General features: G+C 47.7%; 1 protein-coding gene across 1 annotated transcript in view; it reads right to left on the minus strand.

Annotated features, from left to right (window-relative positions):
• Nucleotides 1-2,018: 2,018 nt before the first annotated feature.
• The window catches only part of LOC119396487 (monocarboxylate transporter 8), a 43,340-nt gene continuing 22,230 nt past the window's right edge, over nucleotides 2,019-23,128 (minus strand). Inside the window, exons 2-5 of the mRNA XM_037663730.2 lie at nucleotides 12,007-12,340; nucleotides 7,206-7,482; nucleotides 5,930-6,305; nucleotides 2,019-4,382 (exon numbers count right to left, since the gene is read on the minus strand). Of these exons, the coding sequence (XP_037519658.1) occupies nucleotides 3,688-4,382; nucleotides 5,930-6,305; nucleotides 7,206-7,482; nucleotides 12,007-12,340 (1,682 nt within the window). The 3' untranslated portion in view covers nucleotides 2,019-3,687. The remainder of the gene's footprint in view (nucleotides 4,383-5,929; nucleotides 6,306-7,205; nucleotides 7,483-12,006; nucleotides 12,341-23,128) is intronic.

A 23,128-nucleotide genomic window follows, 5' to 3' on the forward strand; every position in this document is an offset into this window, starting at 1 on the left:
CAGGTTTCCTTATACACTCACCTAAGATGACTGAAAGGCGAAAGCAATCTTGCTTTTATTCTCAATCGATGTCATGATCCTGGCCCGCCACCCTCCGAAAGCTTTCTGCACCTAACGTCGTCTTCCACTGCCTCCAGTATCGGAGGCACCTCACCTGCTTTTGCACTGCCTCCGTGATCGGCGCACGTTACACCAAGCTATGACGTCATGTCATGATGTCACCACGTGACTTCACGTCAAGTGGCGTTATAATGACATCACGGGGGGGGGTGTTGTGACGTCACGATGACTTCATCATGTGACGATTTTTTGCATCACTCGTGTTGGCACCGTCGACGGGGGACGCCGGTCAATTTTCGCGTTTGATTAGGCATCTAAAGCCTTAAAAAAAACCCGCATTTCCCCGAAGGGGAGTATGAGGAAGTGCGAAGCACGGGCTGATGCTATGAGGCGGCGCGCACGACTAAACTGCAGAGCCGAGCGAAGGAGACGGCAGCGAGAGAGCACGCGCCAGCCGACCCACGGAGGTCTGGCCGTTTTTAAGTGCAAAGCACTTTCACTGATGATGATGATCTGTCTTCCGAACTCGTTCCAAAGAACCCGCAACGCGTTCAACTTGTTGGCGGCGTTGCGCACGGCCGAGATGGGGCTCAGGTTGTTGTCGAACCACAGTCGATCGCACACCGCGCAGCTATATCCGAAGCTGCGGTCCAGGAAGTCTCGCTTGAAGCGCGCGTCCGGCCAATCGAATTCGAGGGCCCGTGCTCGCTCGCGCATCGCGCGTCCCCGCGCCAGATCGGCTTCGGGGTGCTCGGCTCGCTTCGCACGCTTTCGTTCGGCGTCTCGCCGCCGGCCTGCATCACCACAGGCAATGCGCGGGGCGCGCGCAGCCACGGAGCGGAGGGCGGAGCGCGCGCAGTCACGTGGGGCGTGACGTCGCTGCGCCGTTGCTACAGACGCTCCTCTCCTCTGCTCGCGCCGTTGCTATGGGACGGCGGACACAGGGTCGCTTATAAAGTGCATTCGCACTTAATAAACGTTGATGGCGGTGGGGTTATCGAACCGAAGGCCTCACGCTACAAAGGCGATCGTCTTACCCACTGGGCTGAACATCCACGCTTGCAGAGCGCGATTGTCTCTGAACCATGTGAATGCGTCGTACCGACGATGTACGAAAAATATAAAAGCACACTTTTTATGATGGCTTCGCATGAAATATTTCAGCCCGTTACGACGTATGCGGTTGTGATCAATCTATCCACTTAAAGCGCTTGGTCAGCGCATGTGTCACTCACCTGCACCTATACGCTGGTGGTGACGTCGATAGACTCCTCATTCACGCGCGTGTTTTACATTATGTGTTAAAAATTTGCTTTCTGTGTTTCGCTGTGTGTTACAAGCAATTCAAAGTATTTGACTTGATACTTGTACATATCAACTCATTTTTAAACCGGAATTTATGTTTACATCTTTGCGGCTCATGTACTGTTCGATTTTATTGCCTCCAAATGTGCTGTTCTACTGGGTGGCATATTTTCCTCCTGTATTTTCTGTTACTGTTACCTTATGTCTTGTTCGGAAAGCGAAGAGGAGTAACAGGTACCATCGCTTAGGCGCCAACCTCTCACATTTATCATTTCAATAATGAAAACGCATCTCATATGCGTATGTTTAGATTAGGGTATGCTCAGCTTAGTGGTTGAAGAGTAGCACTGCTAAGCTCGAGGGTGAGGCTTCGATCGCCGCCAATTTTTCCGGATCTGTGACGTCATGATGACGTCATATTTGGACGTCATCACGTGACGATGTTTTTTTGCATCACCCACCCGTGTGGTCCCCGACGCCGCCAACGCGGGACGCCGCCACCGACGGTCAGTTTTCGCGTTTGATGAGGCATCTAAAGCTTCCGCCTTAAAACTTGACGTGGTATAAATTATTCCAGAGCATTCGACTACGGCGTGCCTCATAGATATATCGCGTATTCAGCAAGTAAAAACCAAGACGAATTTTTATCCGCACGATACACAGTGTCCATTTTATTCCACGTACAATGTTACTTTGAGCAGTAAGCATCTTTATTGTTCTAATCGTCCACATCAACATCCGGCTTGTGCTTTTATTCGCGTCTCTTATTGACGAAATCGGTGGGCGTTCACACATTTACGACATCACAAATACACAGTGCAGGAACAAAGACACCACTGAGAGTGCACTTTCACGCGTATTGTAAAAGAGCGTCAAACAGTGCCGTATCAGGTTTTCAACACACGAGCGCGTGTCGAGTGAAAGCGACGTTATGGCACTAGCGTTCACTTTTCAATGCACGCGTGTGCTTGCCATTCTGCATGAGTGCGTGCGTATGCAAGCGTGCGCGCGTGTTCGTTTGTGTTTTCTGTCGGCGCACCAGTATTACAATTACATAAGTTGCATTAATTATGGTAATACGAAGAAAACGGCTAAACTAACTGCCCCTTTCCCCCAGCGTCATGCGTTTTCAACATACTGCTGCGGTGAGGATAATGTGCGTTTGTTCATTTGTCCCTCACTGTGTTCATCTTTGTGTATTCTGTCTGTACGATAACCCGCTTATCTCGCAGTGGAAGATTAGAAACCCTGTACGCGAAAGAAAATAGCAGGTATTAAGACGTATATATTATTTTTAAATATTTGTACGTCGCTCACAGCCAAAGATGCGTGTGGCGTTGACCATAATGTACGCGTAAAAATCCGTCAAAATGGCGATACAAGTGATTCTGTGTAAAGTGCATTCACAACATACCTGGATGTGAGGAAAGTACACAACAGCAGGGACCACTGGGATCCGCACATCGGACCTCAAAAAATCCTCGGTATAGTCATCCAGTCTTGAACGGCGATCGGCACGTAACGACACAAGTGGGCTTTCAGGTGCGAACATAGGCCGGTTGGGAATTACAGTTCTACCACTTCGGGAGCGCGATTCATTAAAGCTAACTCTTAACGACGAAAAAATGGACTTACACCTCAGGCGAACAGCGCCGTAGAAATTCGCTTTCAGTAGAAAAAGAGGCCAAAGACAGGCTTAAATCGACACAACACGTGATACACAGAATACGCAGGCAACGCCGACGGTGCTGTGCATTATCTTCTCTGCCTATACAGCCGGTGCCAAGGTTCTATGGGGTGTGCGATTTGGCAAACTGTTGGACATTGTATGAGCGTGGGCATGCGGCCAGCATTCATGTTTGCTGCCTGTACTTGTTTCAAATCACATTTGAAGCTATTGCAGGTAGCAGATCTGAAAACTTAACACTAACACATGCCGAAAGGTGGACGACGGTTCATGAAATGAATCATTTTCATCCACCGTACTGTAGCACAAAGCTACAAAGAAAACCCTGTATGTGTCTTACAGAATTAAATTTTCGCAGTTGAATAAAAACGTTCTTTTTCGTTGATCGAACCAGGGACCAACGCATTTCCGGGCATGCGTGCTAGTATACGCTAAGAACAGACTTCCGAACTTTCTTACCAACTGGGAGCCCAACACTAAGCTGAAATTAGGAACCTACATCCCGCTAACTTTTAACACCGACTGTATGTCTCGAGCTCACAGGCTGCACGGAATTAATCACATCACACAAATTAGCCGCCGTTTGGGCCCACGCGGCAATAAATCACTGATGCCACGCCTTCTACGTGATTAGATCAAACGGTGCTGGTCACTTCTTCAATGGGAGCCATGGTTGAGCGGAACACCAATGGTTCGTGGATGCATCGTGAGGCGTGTGCCTTCTTGGGCGAGACCACGGCTCTGTCTCTCGACGACGCGGGCGCGCACTCGCACAGTGGTCCGGCCGCCATACCACCGCACTTCGCGCAGCGAGAACCAACGTCTACCACGACCCTCTCGTCAGCGATGCAATGCAATAGTTCTGGCCGTTGTTGCACGATCTCGGCCAGCTCATCGTCCAGGCAGTCTGCGTCCGGCGCAAACCCGCCGCCCAGACCGTGCGGCTGGTCCAGGTACTCCAGGGACGTGGACCACGACGTGCTCCTCTGGTACGACAACAGGGACCTGCGGCTGCAGGCGCAGGGCGTCCTGACGACCACGGCGTCGGCGTCGGTGCTGTCCGCGCGTTCGTAGCTGCCCTTGTTCGGGCTGTCGCCGGTGCTCGGGTGTCGGTGGTGCTGCGGACACTGGCACTCGCCGCAAGGGTTGTCGTGCGAGTGGTTGTGATTGTGGTAGGGCGGCAGCTTGTGTTGTTGAGGAGCGTGGACGCAGCGAATCGACTCTCTCCGGCCGTCCGGGAGAAAGAAGAGACTCGTGGCGCCCGCGAAAGTGCACGCTGCCGAGAAATAGAAGCCCGCCTTCGGATCTTGCCTCGACTTGTTGATGTAACCTACGAAAGTAAGAGAAATGGTTGTACAGAAAGGTGCAGTCCTTGATAGATTGGACCATCTACACTCTATAAAGAGATAGTCATTTGACTCTTTTTTGGGAGTCCTGACTTGCCATATATGACTCTCTTTAACGAGACATGTGAACGCTCTTTAGAGATCATTATACTCTCGTCAGAGAGTCGTGGGACAGTCATATACGTGGCAAGTCAGGACTCACCGAAAGGTGTAACCCACACATTTTTTTTTCTTGGAGTGCAGGCCAGTGTTTTGAAACGAACTCCATGCGGAACTATTTCCACGCCGCTGAAGTTTCCGGAACTACGAGCGTAAACAAGCAATAGTTGAAAAACTCATTTCAGTAGACTTTCACGAAGTAGAAACGTTTTCGCATGACTACAAGCAGAATTATTTTTCAACAATTAATTCGTACTAGTCTTCCTCCACTTAGTGCAGCTTTCTTCCAAGGTTCCCATAAATGGTATCCTTACGGGGTCGTACTTGTGAATACGAAAGGAAAACACGTTTCACCGCCATCTTACGTTTGAACAGAGACAAACAGTCGAAAATCTCGAATTGTGGGTTCTTCAGTTCAATGCGGATCGAAGCCATAAGGTTATTAAACATTCGAAAATTGATATAAGCGCATCCGACTTCTATCACAGAGGTTCTTTGCTGGAATCCAGTCATCGAAAAATGATACGCGTATGGACTTCACTGTCTTTGAAATCGGCCTACAAGAGAAAAAAAAACACTAATAATGACTACAGACTTGCACAATACAACAGGTGGTGCCTAGCTAAAAATACATTGTCCTCAAATGTTCTACACCAGTCTCAAAAAGTAAGGCACAGCAACAGCATAAAAGCAACAAGCAAGATCGGTCCTTGACTTGACCGTGCTGAACTTTGAGTTGCAATTGAAAGGGACATCCAATTAATGTATTCATTGCGCAATTCCTACCATAAATGTAGGGATCCTATGAAGCACGATCTCTACATAAATGTAGCCATACCATAAATGTAGTATCTGTAGATGTGTATATTGTGATCACGTCTGCTGTGCATATATACTTTACGTTCGGCTTCTGTGTTTCTTTAATAATATATTGTACAACGTACGTCCTTGTACTCTAAAAAACTTAGTTTTGAGTTTTGCTTCTTCGCTTTTCCCACTTCGACCGAAAGTGTCGGCTTCAGAAGTAAATTAGCGACGTGGCTGATAGGGCTAGCTGGTGATTCATTATTATCCATGTGACGTTTGAGCGCGGCGGTTGAACGAGGACGCAGACAAGAAAAAGACGAAAGAAAGGAAAAAAGTATAGGAAGGAACGAACAGGAGAGAGATGAAAGGCAGGGATGTTAGCCAGTCTAGAAAAACTGGTATGCTACCTTACATTGGGGAAAGGGATAGGGGAGATTGAAAGTCAGAGGTAGAGCGAAAGAGAGAAATAGGGAGAGGGGGAGAGCATTCACACAAAGGCACACTCATCACAGTCACAGTATGGCTATTGGACTGCTATATTACGCGCAAAGCAGGGAGATCATACCGGTGACGGGCACTCCTACGAGCACCGGCAGGCACTGGGCCCATTGGACGAAACCCCACGCACGACCGAAGTGCCTGGCCCTCAGCCGCTCAAAGACGAGCATCCGCAGCGCGTACGCCACTCCGCCGGCGCTGGCTCCGTACACGGCAGCAAACAGCGCGTAGCCGCCGAAGCCGTTCAGTGCTCCGAGGGACAGCATCGCAAGGCTGGCTCCCAGCAACGACAGTTGGCACAGGCAGCGCCGGCTGAGCACGCACTGCGTCGGATGCCGCACCAGCAGTAGTCCAGCTACACCAGCGCCACCCGCGGAGGCGAGACCGAGTAGGGCCTGCAATGTCCACGTTCCTTGTATGCCCTCGGCTGTGCTTAGAGGAACCTGGAATAACGGGAAGCGGGAAAGAAAACGAGGATGATTAGGCGATGGATTAGGCGAAGGAGCAGCTGGACGCATAGGCGTGCGCATGAGGCGCGGTGGCGCGATGTCTGCCCCATACTTTGACGCTGTCGCATCTGTCCCGTCGTTGTCTGAAGAGCGGGCTTATGGTCACGCAGGTCTTCGAAGATAATGGCAGCCAAAGGCCCCTGATGTTGCATTCCAAGAACTGTATACCTCCCATCTTTACTTTAGCAATGCCAGGGACCAAAGGCATGCCATTGTTAGAAGAACGTCATCGCTTCATTTTCATCTTTTTTTTCATCCATTTGCTGTCTTTTGGACTCGACCAACGTGAATGGGGGTGGGGGGGGGGGTAGCTGCGATGAAACCTTGACGCTTCCCCCCCCCCCCCCCGGCCCAGATGAGAGGAACCCTGCGCACGCCTATGGCTGGACGGACAAGAGTCCCCTTTATAACAGGGCGGTCTGTCTAATTCGCAATGGATAGGTATTACGAAATATTGTATAACTGCATAAATAATTGTACAATAATGTAATGAATGATTGAATGAGAGTATTGTACACAGTATTGTGAATAAAAAATATAAAAACCACGCCCACTTGTTTAGTAGCGAAATTACGCCATAGCCACTAGCGCTTATGACGGGTCACAACCCCTGCGAATGCGGCCTAAATTTTTGCCTTTTGCCTCTAGTGCAGAAGAACGTGTTGTTGGGCGAGTTGGTGCTTGCTAGGAGACATAATGCAGCGCTAAAACACAATCATTAAGAGGAAAGCGCCTGTCCTGTCGTCTTGTGTTCCTCTTCTTAGTGATTGTATTTTAGCGCTGCATTATGTCTCTTTTGCCTATAGTATTTCTAATGAGACGGTGTGTACGTACGAGACAGAAGAAAGGCGTGTACAGTCCAGCCGCGGCAAGAGCGGCGGTCACCATGACGACCCTGACTGTTCGGGTGCGAAGCACGGAGAAGTCGAAGAAGGGTGGCTTCACCGCGCACGGCTGCTTCTCCTTGATCTTGCGCCGCTGGTTCTTCAAGTGCACGATGGCGCGCCGGTGCGGGTGGTACAGGGACGCCGACCGGTAGAAGGCACCCAGCACGAAGTTCAGAGACACCAGGCCCGTCGCTGCCTGCAGACCGTATCGCCAGCCCAGGGAACTGCACAGAACATAATGAATGAATGAGTGAATGAGTTCGGTTTAAAGTCTCGAACCTGCACAGTAAGTTACAAGAGGGCAGTGGAAAAGGATAACTGACAACAACCCGACTAATTCGCCCTCGCGCTGCCAACCGCTAGCATCCTGGTTAGCTCAGTTGGTAGAGAGACCGCACCGGAAAGTCGTTGGTCCCAGTGTTCGATCCCGGGACTAGGACGCATTTTTCTTCAACTTCCTTTGCTTTCCTTTTCGAGAGATCCGTATGAATTTCTTTGTGGCTTCGTGCTACAAACGGGTAGTTGTCCATTATCCCCTTCATAACAATTCCGCCTCCTTGCGGGATTCCGCAGAACTCAAGAGAGTGTGTCGTACTAATATTGAAGTGCACCTAAAGCATGGTAAACGGGCTCGCACTGCATATATTAAATTCACGTGCTTTACTTGCCAGTATAGCTTGCCAAGCTTTCAAAACTTTCACATTTCAGAAACATCTACTATGCCACAACGGCTAACATAATAGACTATACTTTAAAATCCGTAACGTCAAAATAACGCAACGACGCCGGCTTTAGGCGCGAAATGAAAAAAAAAAATACAGAAAAGCAATATGAGCTTGGCATTTCGCTGTTTCTACTAAACAACACCTTATTTCTAAGTTAAACCGAAATATGTAGTTTTTAAATGCGAAGCATTTCTTAGCGAACCTCTGGCACTTTGAGCGTTTCTATCTACGTATCTATCTATCTATCTATCTATCTATCTATCTATCTATCTAGCCGCCTACGTCTGGGTGCTCTCATGATCGCCTCCTTAACTTGGTGTAGACCAAAATTTGCATGGGAGGGTAAGAGGATTTGACGAATATGATTGCCGGGTCATGACATGACTAACGTTAAAATCCTGTCGCGTACGTCGTCAAACCCTTTCCACTAGACACGTGTGGCACATACCTGTTTACCATGGGCCGCGGTGTACGGGTATGCGCCACAGGTGATTGACAGTTTATATCTACCCAGGAACGGCGAGAACAGACATTGGTTACTTAAATGCTAAAGCGTTAAGGAAAACCAACATCGGCAGCATTGACTCAACGAATAGAAAGAATGAAAATTAGGATCCCAGCAGGAATCGAACCCAAGAATTCTGCGTGGCTATCAGGTATTCTACCACTGAGCCACGTCAGGTCTATAAACTGGTTTGAAAAAAACAGCCTACGCAGGCGTAATTCGGTACAACGTCAATTGTGGTTGTGGTGCTGGCTATCTAATTTTACAAGAAATCAATAAACGCTACATGATACTCCTACGATATGTACTCCCACGATACAGGCGTCGTATCAGATTAACGTCTGTAGTTCCAGTGCCGGCTCCGCTTTTATAGCAGTCTAATAAACATTACGTTTGTATTCCTATGATTCAGCAAGCTATATTGAAGCATTTCTCGACCCCGGAGGAATACATTAACGAAAGTTGCATATGATATCCACATCACAGCGCGGTAAAGTGCACTTCGTCCACCAGAACGACGCAGTGTCCTCTTCATTTCTTACGAGGCTGGGCGATGGCCTCATGCTGACCGAGGATGATGCCAGATTGATTGACAGACGCTTTGTAGACTCGGCTACATAGGCCACATACGCCCAGGTAGTTTACGAATACGACAAACACCACCCACTGATGTTGGTCTACGTAGCACTATCCAGGCCTACCAGCCTCGACGGCCTGAACCTCACCAATGCGATGGGTGGCTTCAGGTTCCGACATGCCGCCGGCTCTGTCGACAGACAATTTGTCGACGAAATGACCGAGGCATCCACGAATTCCAGCAGCTCTACTATACCACATACTTCACTACACATGGACCCCTCGTCACCACGATCACGACCGGATACTATAACAAGTCATGACCAGCTGCTGGTGCTCACTGATTACGGTGATGATGCCCTTGTTCAAGAACTGTCAAGAACTTCTTGCACACATGTACACGGGTTCCTGAAACGTGCGTGCGTTCTAGAGACAGGTATAAGCACTACGTATCAGCTTACCGCTACTGGTGTTGGTAATACCCACGTTGCATACGTAACCGTAAACAACTGGTTATATAACACATATGCGGCTCTGCAACATATATATGTGTGCGTATAAAATTTATACAAATCTTTAGCGTCATTTTGTAACGTGTCGCTCAATAAAAAAAAAAGTTACGCCACCGTCCCCTACCCGCCGCATGCTTCGCATAACACCGACTCCCATGGTACGTGGGATCTGCCGAATTTTTTAAAATAATGTTCCGTCCGTAACGTGTCGCGCTGCTAATCTCGACGCCGAAGGCTCGATTGCAGGCCACGGCGGCCGCATCTCGATGAGGGCGAAACGCAAAGAACACCCGTATGCTTATGTTCATGTGCACGTCAAAGAACCCGGGGTGGTCGACATTAACCCGGATTCCTTCACCACGACGTGCCTCATGACCATATAGTGGTTTCGGCACGTAAATGTTCAAGCAAAAAATATTCCATTAGTCTAATGTAGGGTTTCTATTTAGCGGTCCCTCAAAGGGCCCCTAAACCACTCAGAGTTCAAAGACGAGCAAGTGGTGTCTTTCACTCCTTCACTACACTTCCTACAGGCGCCACCTCCTCCTCGCCACCTATTATTTTTTTTTTTTTCATAAAACATGTGGGAATCGCCAAGACTAAGCGTTGAGCCCATGAAGATTTTGCACTTTTCGGCTAGACGCAATCATCTCAGCTTGCTCAGTCAAAAACGCGCGAAACGAAGTGAAATCAGCTGATCGTGCACGATAGTCATGCAAGAGAAGACAGAACGGGCGTGCGACTGCATGGCAATTGCAGAGTAGGAGACAATTCGCAAATGATATCCCTCGTACATGGACCAATCGAGAGCTTATTTCCCCGTGACGTCACGTGAACAGACTGGCCGCGTCACGAATTGCGCCGAAAAGACGGGAAACGCCGAGAGAGAATAACGCGGTCGTTCTTTGTACTTACAGAGGTTGTTTAGGGGCCCTTTAATAAGGCACGTGCTCGACTACTACACCCGTATACTACAGAACCAGGCTGTCTCTGTGTAAGAGCAACGTTTGTTCCTTCTCGCAGTCACCTCCCCTCTCTTCGTGTCACTCTTGCCCCTTCGTCACGCTCTGCGACACCGACATCGTTCCGCAGGGCGTGCACACTATGCGCGGACGCGTAGACAGATGGGCAGATAGAGCAGTGAGCGCTTGGCTTATATACACTTTGCCTCACGCTGTCGTTTGCGAATGTAATTCCAGTAGTAGGTCGTCTCGCGTCACGCACAAGGGCGTCGACATCAAGATATAGCGACAACTGAGACGAGGCGGTTGTTGTAGTGTGCGAGCTTTTTTTTAAAAAAAAAAAAGAAATTACGCAGGACAGATTAGGTTCTTATCATTTGCCCGTGGACATGTCAGCACTCTCGCTGTTTTAGTAACGCCCTGCGATTTCCCCGTATATCTTGAAACAAAAATGCGTTCACTTGGCCCGAAAAGCTCAGGCAAAAGCGAATAGAAAGAGAACGTAAAAATGTACAAGCGTGCGAAATCAGGGGAAATGGCTGATTAGTATTTCGGCCGGTTTAACCTCTACACTTAGTCATTTCGGAGATTTAACGTGCCGAACACATGACATACTGCGTCTTATAAGGTTTCGTTATTATGCCAATCAATCAAAGAGCAGTTTTCTCAATTCTGCTTTAGACATCATTGCTGGGATTTTACGTGTAGAAACCACATTATGATTACGAGGCGCGCCGTAGGGGGGTCTCCAGGTTAATTTCGACCACCCGGGGTTATTCAAAGTGTACATATTTATCTAAGCGCACGGATGTTCTTTGCATTTCGCCTCCATCGAAATGCGGCCGCCGTAGCCGGGAATCGAACCCGCATCCTCGAGCATAGCAGCGCGACACTACAGGTGCTAAGCTACCGTGACGGGTACATTACACATCAGTTGCAATATGTAAATTGCGTATTGTCGAACTTAGAACGAAATACCCTGACAGAAACGATTAATTTCCAAACTAAAGGGGGGAAATAGTAAGGCGTTTGAAGCCAGAAATACGAATTTCAGCAGAAAATATTAGGCGTGGCTTTGTTATCGCAAACACCAATGGTGAGCAAAGCTGAGGGGAAGCCTCAACAAAGTCGTACAAAGCTAGGCGAAGAAGAGCGTGGTTTAGCAAAGCAGGATCAAAGCTAAGAAGGTTTCCTCCTTTCACTCGTCCCACTCATTCCCTGCCTTCATATTCCATTGCTTGGTCCTCACCCCTTCTCACATCATCGCCTTCTCTCTCTCACCCTTTTTCTCACTCGCACCCGTTCCCTCACCCTTGCTAAACTAGGCTTATGCTATGCTTTCCCTCTCACTATACACTTGGCCCCCTCTCCCGACATATCTATGCTGCGAACATCGCTGCTCACGAACCAAGCTCGACTTTAGCAGCTCCGCTATGAAACGCAAAGGGGGGGGGGGGGTGTTGCTTGCCCGAGCGCCGAATGGAGGAAAGCTGCCATGACCGCTGCACCGAGTCCTGTGCCTGCGCAGGCGACCACCTCGGCGCAGTGGCGGCGTCGCTTGAAGTACTGTCCAAGCACCAGGCTCCCGGCGTCCCGCGCCATGCCCAGGCCTAGGCCTAGCACCAGGCCCTGGCTGAACAGGCCTTGGTGCAACTGCGACGCGAACGATGAGAAGAGGCAGCCCAGCGCCGCCACCAGGCCTCCGACTACGGCCGTGACGCGAATGCTCTTGCGTCGACACCAGGCCACCACCATAGGCGACATGAACAGTGACGAGGCTAGGGACGCAGAGCCCAGCCACGCTGCGTTGCACAAGAAAAAAAAAAGGAAATCAGTGGCAACCATTGGCATATAAAGGAAGGGGGGAGGTAAATTTCCCCCTCCCCGAATTTTGTGCATTTTGTGAATTTAGTAGGTACAACTACAAGCGCACATTGTGGAACAATTTGCGCACAATAAACGAGGACAAAACAAAAAGGGACACGTAGATCAGCGCAGGTGGTCTCCCCCACTCATTCCACTGTTTGAATCACCCGCCTTACGTAAGCTTCATCACGTGACCCACTTTCTCTCTCCTCCTCTCCATCTTAGTCACGTGACAATTTCTAGCGTGACCACGCCGGAGACACCAACGGCACGGGGCCTGCATAAACATTTTCGCTGTAAAACAAACACACAGAAAGCCTGAGTTGTAAGTGCACGGGCATCAAAAGCTCCAACGTTTTCGCTGAAGCTCCACTGCGTTATTAGTTATATTCCGCATCAGTTGCCCATTGTAATAACCACAGAACGTTGGCAAGCATTCATGCAGGATAACTTGCATGCGCATTCACGCGAAATTAAAATAGCCTTGTAGATAGAATAAGAAAAGAATCGGTGACTTCTACGCGCTTCTTTCAGGTCTCCCGCGTTCCCTCAGATGTTCGGAATTACAAAAAGAGAAAGAACAAATAATTCGCATGTCAGAAAGCACCCCTATTGTGCTGCTGTATCACAATGACGCTCTCAGAAACACAAACTATGAAAGAAAAAGAAAGTTTAAGGCTTTTATTTGTCGCATTCAGTTCTTCAGTTAGCTTTGTTATCATTCTTTATCTACTCGATGTGTTCTCTCATTCGCTAACGGCGGCACAAAAAACTCGCGCATCATTTGTGAGAGCGGAACTAATTCGTATTTATACGTCAGCAGCATCCCATTCTTCGAGCGAAAGAACACGACAGAAAAAAGGATTTCTTTTACCTTCGCTTAACCGCGTTGAAAAACGAATAAATGAGATCTTTTTACTAAAAATAACTTTTCCTCACTTTTTTTTTACGCCCGTCCTTATATTTCACAAGCGACAAAAGAGGCCGTTGAACCCTTCCCTCTTTTAAGTATAAAAGTTGACGCATACGCGCTGTCCAAAGAGATGCGCGCGAGCGAACAGATGAATCTTGAATACGGCGCAATGAAAGCTATCAAAAGCACCAAACAGGGTTTCGTGAATGTCAATGCGCAGCACCGAACGTCGTTAATTACTAGGCACTCATCAGCCGTATGGTAAAGACATTATTTTTCGTAATTTGACCTTTTCTTCAGACAATCTGTGTGTATTGTGCGTCAAGGTTTAACTCTTTCTTTATATTATATCGACACAGAGCAGCCGCCGCAGGGTGCCTGCATGGATGAGGATGAAGAGGACGTCGCTTCGGTTGTTGGACAGGCGCCATCTTATCCACCCTGTGCTGTGTGAGATTACAGGCGTAAATAGTTGCGTAAATTAGGTACTCGTAACATTATAGTAGATATTAAAGGCATTATCATCCTATCGTAGGCTTGTTAACCCCAACACCTGAATACTTTACATCTCCCTTTTATCTTTTTATTTGTAGCGATGGTAAAGTAAAACGAACGATACAATAGTTGTTTCGTGGCGTACTCTTTGATTCTACACACCTTCTTATTACGAGAACACTACAATTTTATAACATTTTTAACTGTTTTTAGAGCATGCAGCGTGGAGATCGTTTCGAAAAATTTAGAACCCTGTCCTGCAAAACTTGAATGAGCGAACGCGAACTGACAGCAAGTCAATTTCGGATGTCTAATTAAGTCCCGCCACAGTCAACGCGGTATGAAAGCTTTGCTAACAATTAAATGCGGTAATGAGTCAGTGTTCCAGATTCACTGTGCGTTTAGGGCACTGTCAGATGTTCGTGGTCGCCAGTAATTTAGACAACTCTGCCTTCTCCTGACCAACTTCACGCACTCTGCAGACTATAGAAAAACCAACTAAGAACAAACTCCTCATTAAATGCTTCATTATGGTCAAAGACATATACAGCGATTATCCTTTGAGACCCTCCTAACAAAGGAGTTGGGCCTTCCGGAGAAGGCCAGATGTTGGCAGCCGCGTTGTTTATCACCGCAGTGATAAAGCTCTCAGTTTCAGGCCCGCCGACTTCCATATCGCGCCCTGTAATCTCCACCGAGCAAAAGCTGACTTCATGAATTCTCGAGTCCCTTCCGGATAACGCTTTGTTCCTTGGCATACCTGGGACAGACCGCCAGCTAAAGACTTTCGCTCGTTCCTAAAAGCGACCAGCTCAACTCATGAGCGCTGTAAAGATAGCAAGCGGGGTAGAAAACAAGACGGGAGACGTTTATAGTCCACTTCGACAATTCCGTGCAGTGCATTGAAAGCTGCGAGCCTAAATGCCAACTAGTAGAGAAAACTACGAAGGCTCTCCGCCACCGTTAATAACAATTTAATAATAATTAGTGGAGTTTTACGAGTGAACCAAAACTATAATATGATTATGAGGGACGCCGTAGTGGAGGGCTCCGGACATTTCGACCACCTGGTGTTCTTTAACGTGACCTAAATCTGGGTAACCGGGCCTCTAGCATTCCGTCTCAACCGAAATGCGACCCTCTTGGTCGGGATCGAACCCGGGACTTTCGGGACAGTAGCGGAGCATCGTAAGCACTGTACTATGCTGCGGTACGCCTTTGACCGCACTAAGAGGGACGCTGCGGCAGCATCACAGGATTACAAGCGCACAAGTGGCGAGCCTATATTCTAGCGCGCGTTTGTCTTAACGTGGGTTTACATTGAGCATCTATTATGTTTTTTGATTTCGCATCCAATAACATTTTCTTTTTCGTTCTTTTGTTTAAAGCGAACTGTCTGTGAAAATGAGAGGACGGTTTTTTATAGTGCGCACGAAATATATACCACGAGAAAAGTATCATGCATCATGTCTGTCATTTTATTTGTCTATTATTTTTATTGCACCAAACTGTGCAGCTTGTAAATGAGAAATGCTAAATGGCTGAAATGTAGCGCCTCTCGAATCACGTTTCTTGATTCACTGAATAGCTTAGTTTAAAGAAGGCGTTGGTTGATCGTGCTTGCTGCCAACATCTTCAATGAATGAATGAATGAATGAATGAATGAATGAATGAATGAATGAATGAATGAATGAATGAATGAATGAAATTGGCGAAGCTTGCACTAAGGCGCGGAAGGCTTGAAACAGCGAAACTGGACGATTGTGAAGACTAATCTGGTCGCTTCTAGGTTGTTTCTAGGCCTCAGCTATAGGTGATACAGGTTCTAGGTTGCTTCTAGGTTGTTGCTAGATTTAGCTAGGTGATGCTAGGTTGTTTCTACGTTGATTCTCAGCGCAGAGAGGTTCGACTTAAACCACAGACAGTCACGGACACGACACGGTTGTCCAAACTCCAGAGACAGAAATTCGCGCTGAAACCAATCGTTCGCACCTCTCATAGATCTACGGGCACGTCGTCGTTGGCGTAGGCCTTCCATCGCTTCGGGGTCCTCTCGCAGCCACCGTTGCCTTTCGCGTTCCCTAATATTCTCTCGTTGTACGTACACGGGCTCTTCAGCTCACCGCCGTCGCTTCGCAGCCATTTGTTGGACTAACTGTTGCCTTCTTCCTTTTTAGTGGACCAGTGGTGAGTAGTGGGATTCACCCAATTTCTGTGGCACAAACCCGTTTATGATGATGATAGTTTTCTGGATCGACTCACAAGGAACGGGTTGCTAAACATCTTCGCTGTTAATAAATAAACCTCCCCTCTGTAATACGCAGCCGGCTCTCGCCACTGACTGGTCCAAGTGGCAAGTCCTGTGGCCTTTGCCGCACTGCACAGAATTACTCAGACGGAGCCGAGCTAGCGCCACCTAGGCTGAGCCCGCACACGAGCCGCCGCCGCAACTTAGTCGGTTACAATGCCCGAGCGAGATAGATGCTTTCAGCTGACGACACCGGCGTTGCATTCCGCGGGACAAGAAGTTCTCAGCGCAAGGATTGTGTGCACGCTATATATATATATATATATATATATATATATATATATATATATATATATATATATATATATATATATATATATATATATATGAAGGACAATCTGCTGAGCGACGGCTCTTGAAAGAACGTCGCCTGTGAACTGTCTGCGTGCGTGGCTCGTCGTTTGCACTCTCGTCTTTTTCCGGCTTTAGCCGGTATGGCGCGTTTTCGTCTGACAAATGCTCGCGTTGAAAACTTAGCTCCTATGTAAGCGGCTTCTCCACATTCAAGCGGCGGCCGCAGGAACCGCTATCCCGTCGTGCCTGGCAGCGTACGCCGGCTTTCTCGTTTTAGCGTGCATTTAAAGAACCAAGTTCTCTATGCCGGTTTCCATGCACCGACATAAAAAATAAAGGATTGGAGATCACGGGGGATCGCTTTACTTGATTCCGAAGAAATTCGGGCTTGGTTTTAAAGCTTGCTGTACTTTTAGTCGAGAATATGTAGTAGCAACGTTACCGCATAAAGAACATAAACATACCTTCCAACTTAGTGTACTTGAAGCGTCACGAGTCATTTACGTCAGATAGAATGTTAGAAAGTTGGTAGGTTCGACACCCACCGGCGGCGAGTGTCTTTCCCTCCATTCTATTTCACTTTTCTTAATTTCTACGTCATAATGAAGTTAAATTATAATCACAGTAATTCCTAAATTTTGACTAAGTTGAAGAAAGGTGATGAGTTCGACTGCCACCTGCGACCGTGCCAGCTTCCTTGCGTATGTGTACGACATTAGCCGTGAAGTCCTAGACAGTGCCACTCACGGCCACGGCATTACCTGTGAAACATACTTTCGGCTCCACCCTTCAACTATTAACTTCAATTCGTTTCATTGCCTTCTTGTCTGTTTGCATCACGTAGTTCTACTTAGACCAATAGACCTTCTCGAATTCTCTGACTCCTTTAGCTTTCTTTACTATAGAAACTGTCACCGCTACTTTCCATTCACCTATAAAAATCAGTAACATTTCTATTCACCTGTTAAATCAATAGCAGCAAAACATCAGTGTAATCATGAGCTACGCCGCAGTAAGGATGATCTTTAACGTGCACCCAACGCACATAAAATCAGCCTTTTTACGCTCTGTCCACATAGTAATGTGGACGCGGTTGGAGTCGAACCCGCTGCATCGTGCTCCGAACCGCAACGATGCAGTCACTGAACTACCGCGGATGCCGGGTTTCGTGCACCTGCGTGACCGCTTAGACAACATGACACTCGCGTGCGTCTGGGCAAAGTGCTACGTTGTCGCCGATGCAGAGTTCTTATCAAACGTACAAACCCCAGCTTCTAGTCCCTTGTATGCTACTTAACGTAAGCTGTACATACGCAAAGAAAAACCAAAATAATATCGTTTCAACGACAGTGGTTCCCGTCTTTCTTCGGGTCATTGACACGTCTTATTTTAATCTTTGTACTTAATATAAGTGTTATATAACGCGCTATGCAAAACGATACACGATAAAAGAAAAAAAAACAATCTCGCATTCATTATTTGTCGTGTCTCTGTTCGCAGCGATTATCTCCAGTCGTTTCATTTTGTTTTTCCCGCGGTTGAAGAGTTAACGCGCACTTTGCTCCGAGAGCACTTGCTCGTAAGTTTGTTTACACAGGCGAGAGAGAGAGAGAGAGAAAAAAAAGAGAGAGAGTCGGGGAAGCCAGACCGCTAGTGAGCGTAACGCGGTTAGGCAAATGTTTCGACCAAAGGCAGATAATAAAGAGCGCACGTCGCGTAATTTATGAAGCGTCTGGCGAGGCGACGACACACTCTCGCGTGTTTCTTTTCTTTTCTTTTTTTTTTTCGGGCGAAAGCACTCGCTAGACGGCATCCTTGCTACGAATGAAAACAAGAAAAGAAGCGCGAAAAGCAAAGTGCCCACGAGAACAGGACTCGCGCTTCCTATATTACGAAATAAAAACAAAGAATAAACCGACGGAATGACACGGCTAGCTCCTTGTGAGAAGTAATGGAGCGGCTATTTTCTCGGCGCGCTTTCAGCGGCGTCACGCGTAATCGATGCCGGCGGCACGTATAGGGTCCCCTGAGTCGCCTCCAAAGCGGTACTCGCCAAAGAAGAGCTAGTGTATAGGGCTTCCCACACGAGAAAAGGGACCAGCTTCCTACGGCAATTTTTCTCGCGTATCCACTTCAGAGTGGTCAGCGCGGCTGCTTTCGTCTTCTTCGTCACTCTCTCTATGTAACAATATCCTAAATATTTATACTCGGTTCGCTGTCTTCGTGTAAAATTTACCCAGACGAAATTCAACCAACCTGCCGACATTGCGAATTCATGAAGGCTACCCAGAATCACATTCTTTGGGAATGACAGGGAAACCCGCCTCCTAAGACACTACTGCCAGCTTCCTCCCACGTGGTGTGGAAGTCACTCGTGTCGGTAAACTGACTACCTTATTCAGACAGAAGTGATTGACTGGGCCGATGCGGTGGTGGCAAGCTACTGGCCGCCAACCTTCGAATCACCGGCAAGCTAATTTGAATGACCTCATTGTGCCGTGAACAAAGTTTGTCTCTCTCTCTCTAACTTTCAGTTCCGTTGTCATGTCGCCTCATAATTTGTGAGGTTTTACGTGTCAAAAACGATATGCTTACGAGGCACGCTGTATAATGGAGGGCTCCGGAATTTGCGGCCGCGTGGTGTTCTTTAACGTGTATACGTATACAGTACGCGGGGCTCTGGCATTTCACCTCTATCGAAATACGACAGCCATGGACACGGCGCTGGAGTCTAACCAGCAGCAGTCAAGCACCATAATCACTAGACCACAGTGGCGGGCCGTTCCTGGAAGCAGTAGTATAGGTTCTATTGAACGCTATAAGCAATCTATATAAGTCATACACGACGCGTGAAGTTGGATGCGCTAACTTCACGCAGTTGGATGCACTTAGTTATTCCAAAACAGCGCACAAACGGGACATGAAAGATACCACACTATACAGGCGCTGACCTCCAACAAGGATTTATTGCGCGAACGCGAAATATAAAGGCAGAAAAACACAGAAAAGACACGTGATAAACATGATAAAACGATGACTATATAGGGTTACAGGATTTTGAAGGCGTTAATCTTGTAGATATGCGATTTCCTTGTCAAGTAACTGGATGGACGGTGAACTGACCCACGAAGGCCCCCGCTTGATAATGGTGAATGCCTCAATAATCTCGCGCGTGCGCGGGTCCGGATGCTTTCTGATGACGGTGGCTTGATGAAAATGTGTAATGCCATTACATGATCTGCAATGTAGCGCCAAGTTGCTGCCTTGCTTTTGCTTGACCAACTTCAGCTCTTTCGCATGGGCAACGTGTGCGAAGTGTTTCATTCAACAAGGCACGAAGAATGGCAGCGCCTGGGTATGTACTTGGCTATGCTTTCCTCGTTACCGAGAGGAAGGAAGGGAGAAAACAGAAAGGTGGAAGGCAGGGAGGCTAGCCAGAAAAACGTCTGGTTGGCTACCTTACCATGGGGCACTGGAATAGCCAGGGGGCAGGGGGGGGAGTTATAACTTCCCTGAAAATTGTCAATTTTGCATGTGTATATATACACGCCCAGATACAAACACACGCACGAACATGCATAAATGGTGGTTGAAGCCCCTCCGAAAAAAATTTCTGGCTACGCTTCTGCACTGGGGTTAGGGAGAGGGCAATATATAAATGAGAGAGACAGAGAGAGGAGGGAAGGAAAGGAGGCAGGGAACAATGAATTCACTGATTTAGAGCTTTTCAATAACGTCTATGTCTGTCGTCGCTTAAGCCAACAATATACGTGAGAACGTAAGTGCACATTGTGCCTACGAAAATTACGTCAATGTCGTTGGTGCCTTGAGATGTGCTAAATTTTTATGCAATTCAGTGAGCCTTAAATCACTATTACGCGATAAAACCGCAGGAGCGCTGCGTGCACAAAAACAGTGCGCGCGTTCGCGTCATTCATTCGTGGCTGCATAAATGAGCTTACAATACGACGCCCCCCCCCCCCCCTTAAAAGAACCACGGTACCAAAAGTTCGTGCTCGTTCTCGCGGTTTCGCCAAGTGCCCCAGGTTCAACGACCGTCCGGAAAAAGCGATCCCTCGACACCGTTAATTATGACAAATATATTTACGCTCCAAGAACGCCCACGTTTAGCTGCTGAATAAAAAATGATTCCCCCCCCCCCTCTTCAAGGATCATCAAATACACAAACGCCCACACACAGTGATCGCCCACGCACATGACAAACACAGAAGCGAAGGAGCTCGTTCGCAGCCTCATAACAACACACAAACTGGTGAGAAATGAATACATAAATGTTGCCAAGAACCCAATATGTATAGCGTGCGAGAACACGAAAGTGAACGAGAAATGTTGTAATCTGCCACGTAAATGATGGCAGGCTCAGGGGTTTAGTGAACTATAGAAAGCAAAATACTGTCATGAAGAAAAACGATGGGCATAAGCGTAACTCCGTTCGCAGCCAAATGCCGCCCACCTGTGCTGCTTCTTCAGCGGGCAGGTGCGTGCGCACGTTGCAGCTCCTAAGCTTGCAGTGCAAACACAGAAGAGGGATTTCTTCTCAGAAGCCTTCGAAGCTTTGATTTACTGCGAAGCGAAGCGGCTCTGTATGCTCAAGAAGCTCTTTTTGTTCTCTAAGGTCGTTCGGTGCGCGCGAGATTTTCACTTTGGCAAGATCTGTACGCGTGCGCTGGCCTGTTCTTCACTATATACCTTTGGAAGTCGTTGGCCCCTTCGCAGCTTTTTAACAGCCCGAATGGCGAGACCCGCTGCTGTCGCTATTGTTCAATACACGTCCGCATAAAACGTCAGATGTCCAACCTATTACAAAGGCGCGCCGTCACGTCTATTGTTTTCTTTTCGATCAGGTAAGTAAGCGTAGTGAATGGTGAGAACACGAGACTGCAGTCTGTTGTTTCTTTTCGATCAAACAAGTAAGGGTAGTGAATGTTGAGCACACGAGACTGCGCTTATACAGTTCGTGTAAATGGAAAACGATATTTCTTGGGTTATTGGCATGGAACGAGATTTGTCGAGGATTTCGACATCTGTGCGAAATATTGCGCTCTTTTTAGAAAGCTGATATCATGTCGTTTTTCTTTTGTTTTTGCCGCTAAAATGAAAACTTTAACGGGGATTTAAGTTCACTACGCAAAGAAATAAGCGGAAGCAGAAAACTCGCAACCTTGCTGACCTAAAGCTACTGATGTAGCAGGCAAATGCTCCCGTCTGACAATCGCGATTTCAATAAATTTTCGTCCACAATCAAAGAAGAAATAATTGTTGCTATTTAGAAAAAAGAAGAGGTTTAATTTAGTGTGTGATTCCCCTGATGAACCTAAATTTGGTTAAAAAAAACAAGCTGAACCATCAAGGAAGAGAAGGCTTAGAACTTGGACCACAGAGGGAGAATTGTAACATGCTAATAATTTCAGCGGTTCCTAATGGAACGCAGCAGCAGGTAAGCTGTAGCTCGTTACAGATGGCTCCAGACAAGTAAAATATTTAAGATACACGTAGGCGGAACTATTGAGGAGGAGTAGGAGTATTGCGCAAGTTCTACACAGCCTGTTCCGTGTTTCTAGTAAATTTGTAAATTTGGGTACATTAAGAAAACCCAGTCATACGTACGACTGAAGGTGCTAGAGCGCTGTTTGTTTGATTGGAGGTGAATGCTTCGCGAACAGCCTGTCTTGATAAACCATGCCTTCGATGACACACAAACACACACAGGCACACACACACACGCACACGCGCGCACACACACAACACGCACGCACGCACACGCGCGCGCACACACTGGGTACATAAGCCCACGGACAGGCATATACACGCTAAAGTTATTCATTAAGTACCCGTAAAGCTCTGTAATTAACGGGAATTCTATAAGCGCTTTAGCTGCTTGCCGAGAGGCAGACTGTGCTTCTCCCACGAATCTGGCGTCCCACTTCGCGCGTAGGCAGCGCCTTTGAGCCGCTGCTCCGCACCTTCCATCAGATTTGCGACCAAATCAATGCAACGTGGGCACAAGAGTGCGATGGTGGCTTAATGAGCTCTCGAATAATCCTTTTTGCGAGTGCCGTGGACTGCCAAAGGCTGCCCGCCCACCTGTCTCTTTTCATCGCTTGTTGGAAACAGCAAATTTATGCTTATTAGTGATAGTAGAAGGACGAAGTTCTCAACCAAAAATAGGAAGAAGTGCCCTCATCCTCATCTGCATGTTCCCGGTTTTTTAGATGCGAAACATCTTATGGCGGAGTTGAATCCGGTGGTGGTGGTGTGCGGCGTGACCACCCTTACTGCGCATGCGCAAACCCTCCCCACACACCTCCTCTCCGCTACCCCTCTTCCTTCCCCTCACCCTCTCCCACTCTCCCCCCTCTCTATTGGATATTGGTTTGGTTTATGGCGGTTAACTGCCCGAAGCGACTCCTAGGCCATGAGGCCCACCGCAGTGATGGTCTGCGGTATATTTCGACCATTCGGTGTTCTTTAAACATCGCATAGTACACGGGCCTCTAACATTTCGCCTCCATCGAAACGCGACCGTCGCGACCGGAATCGAGGCTACAGTAAGTACTACACTGCAATAAACCAAGGTAACTGGGCGCATCGCAAGTGAATTTATTTTTTAAAAGACTTGATCTTTTCCTTTTTTGACAGCTGGATGCTCCTATTTTCGTGAAGAGACGGATAACCATATTTAACTTTATCGGA

The sequence above is a fragment of the Rhipicephalus sanguineus genome, chromosome 6 (genome assembly GCF_013339695.2).
Source record: "Rhipicephalus sanguineus isolate Rsan-2018 chromosome 6, BIME_Rsan_1.4, whole genome shotgun sequence".
Classification (NCBI taxonomy): domain Eukaryota; kingdom Metazoa; phylum Arthropoda; class Arachnida; order Ixodida; family Ixodidae; genus Rhipicephalus; species Rhipicephalus sanguineus.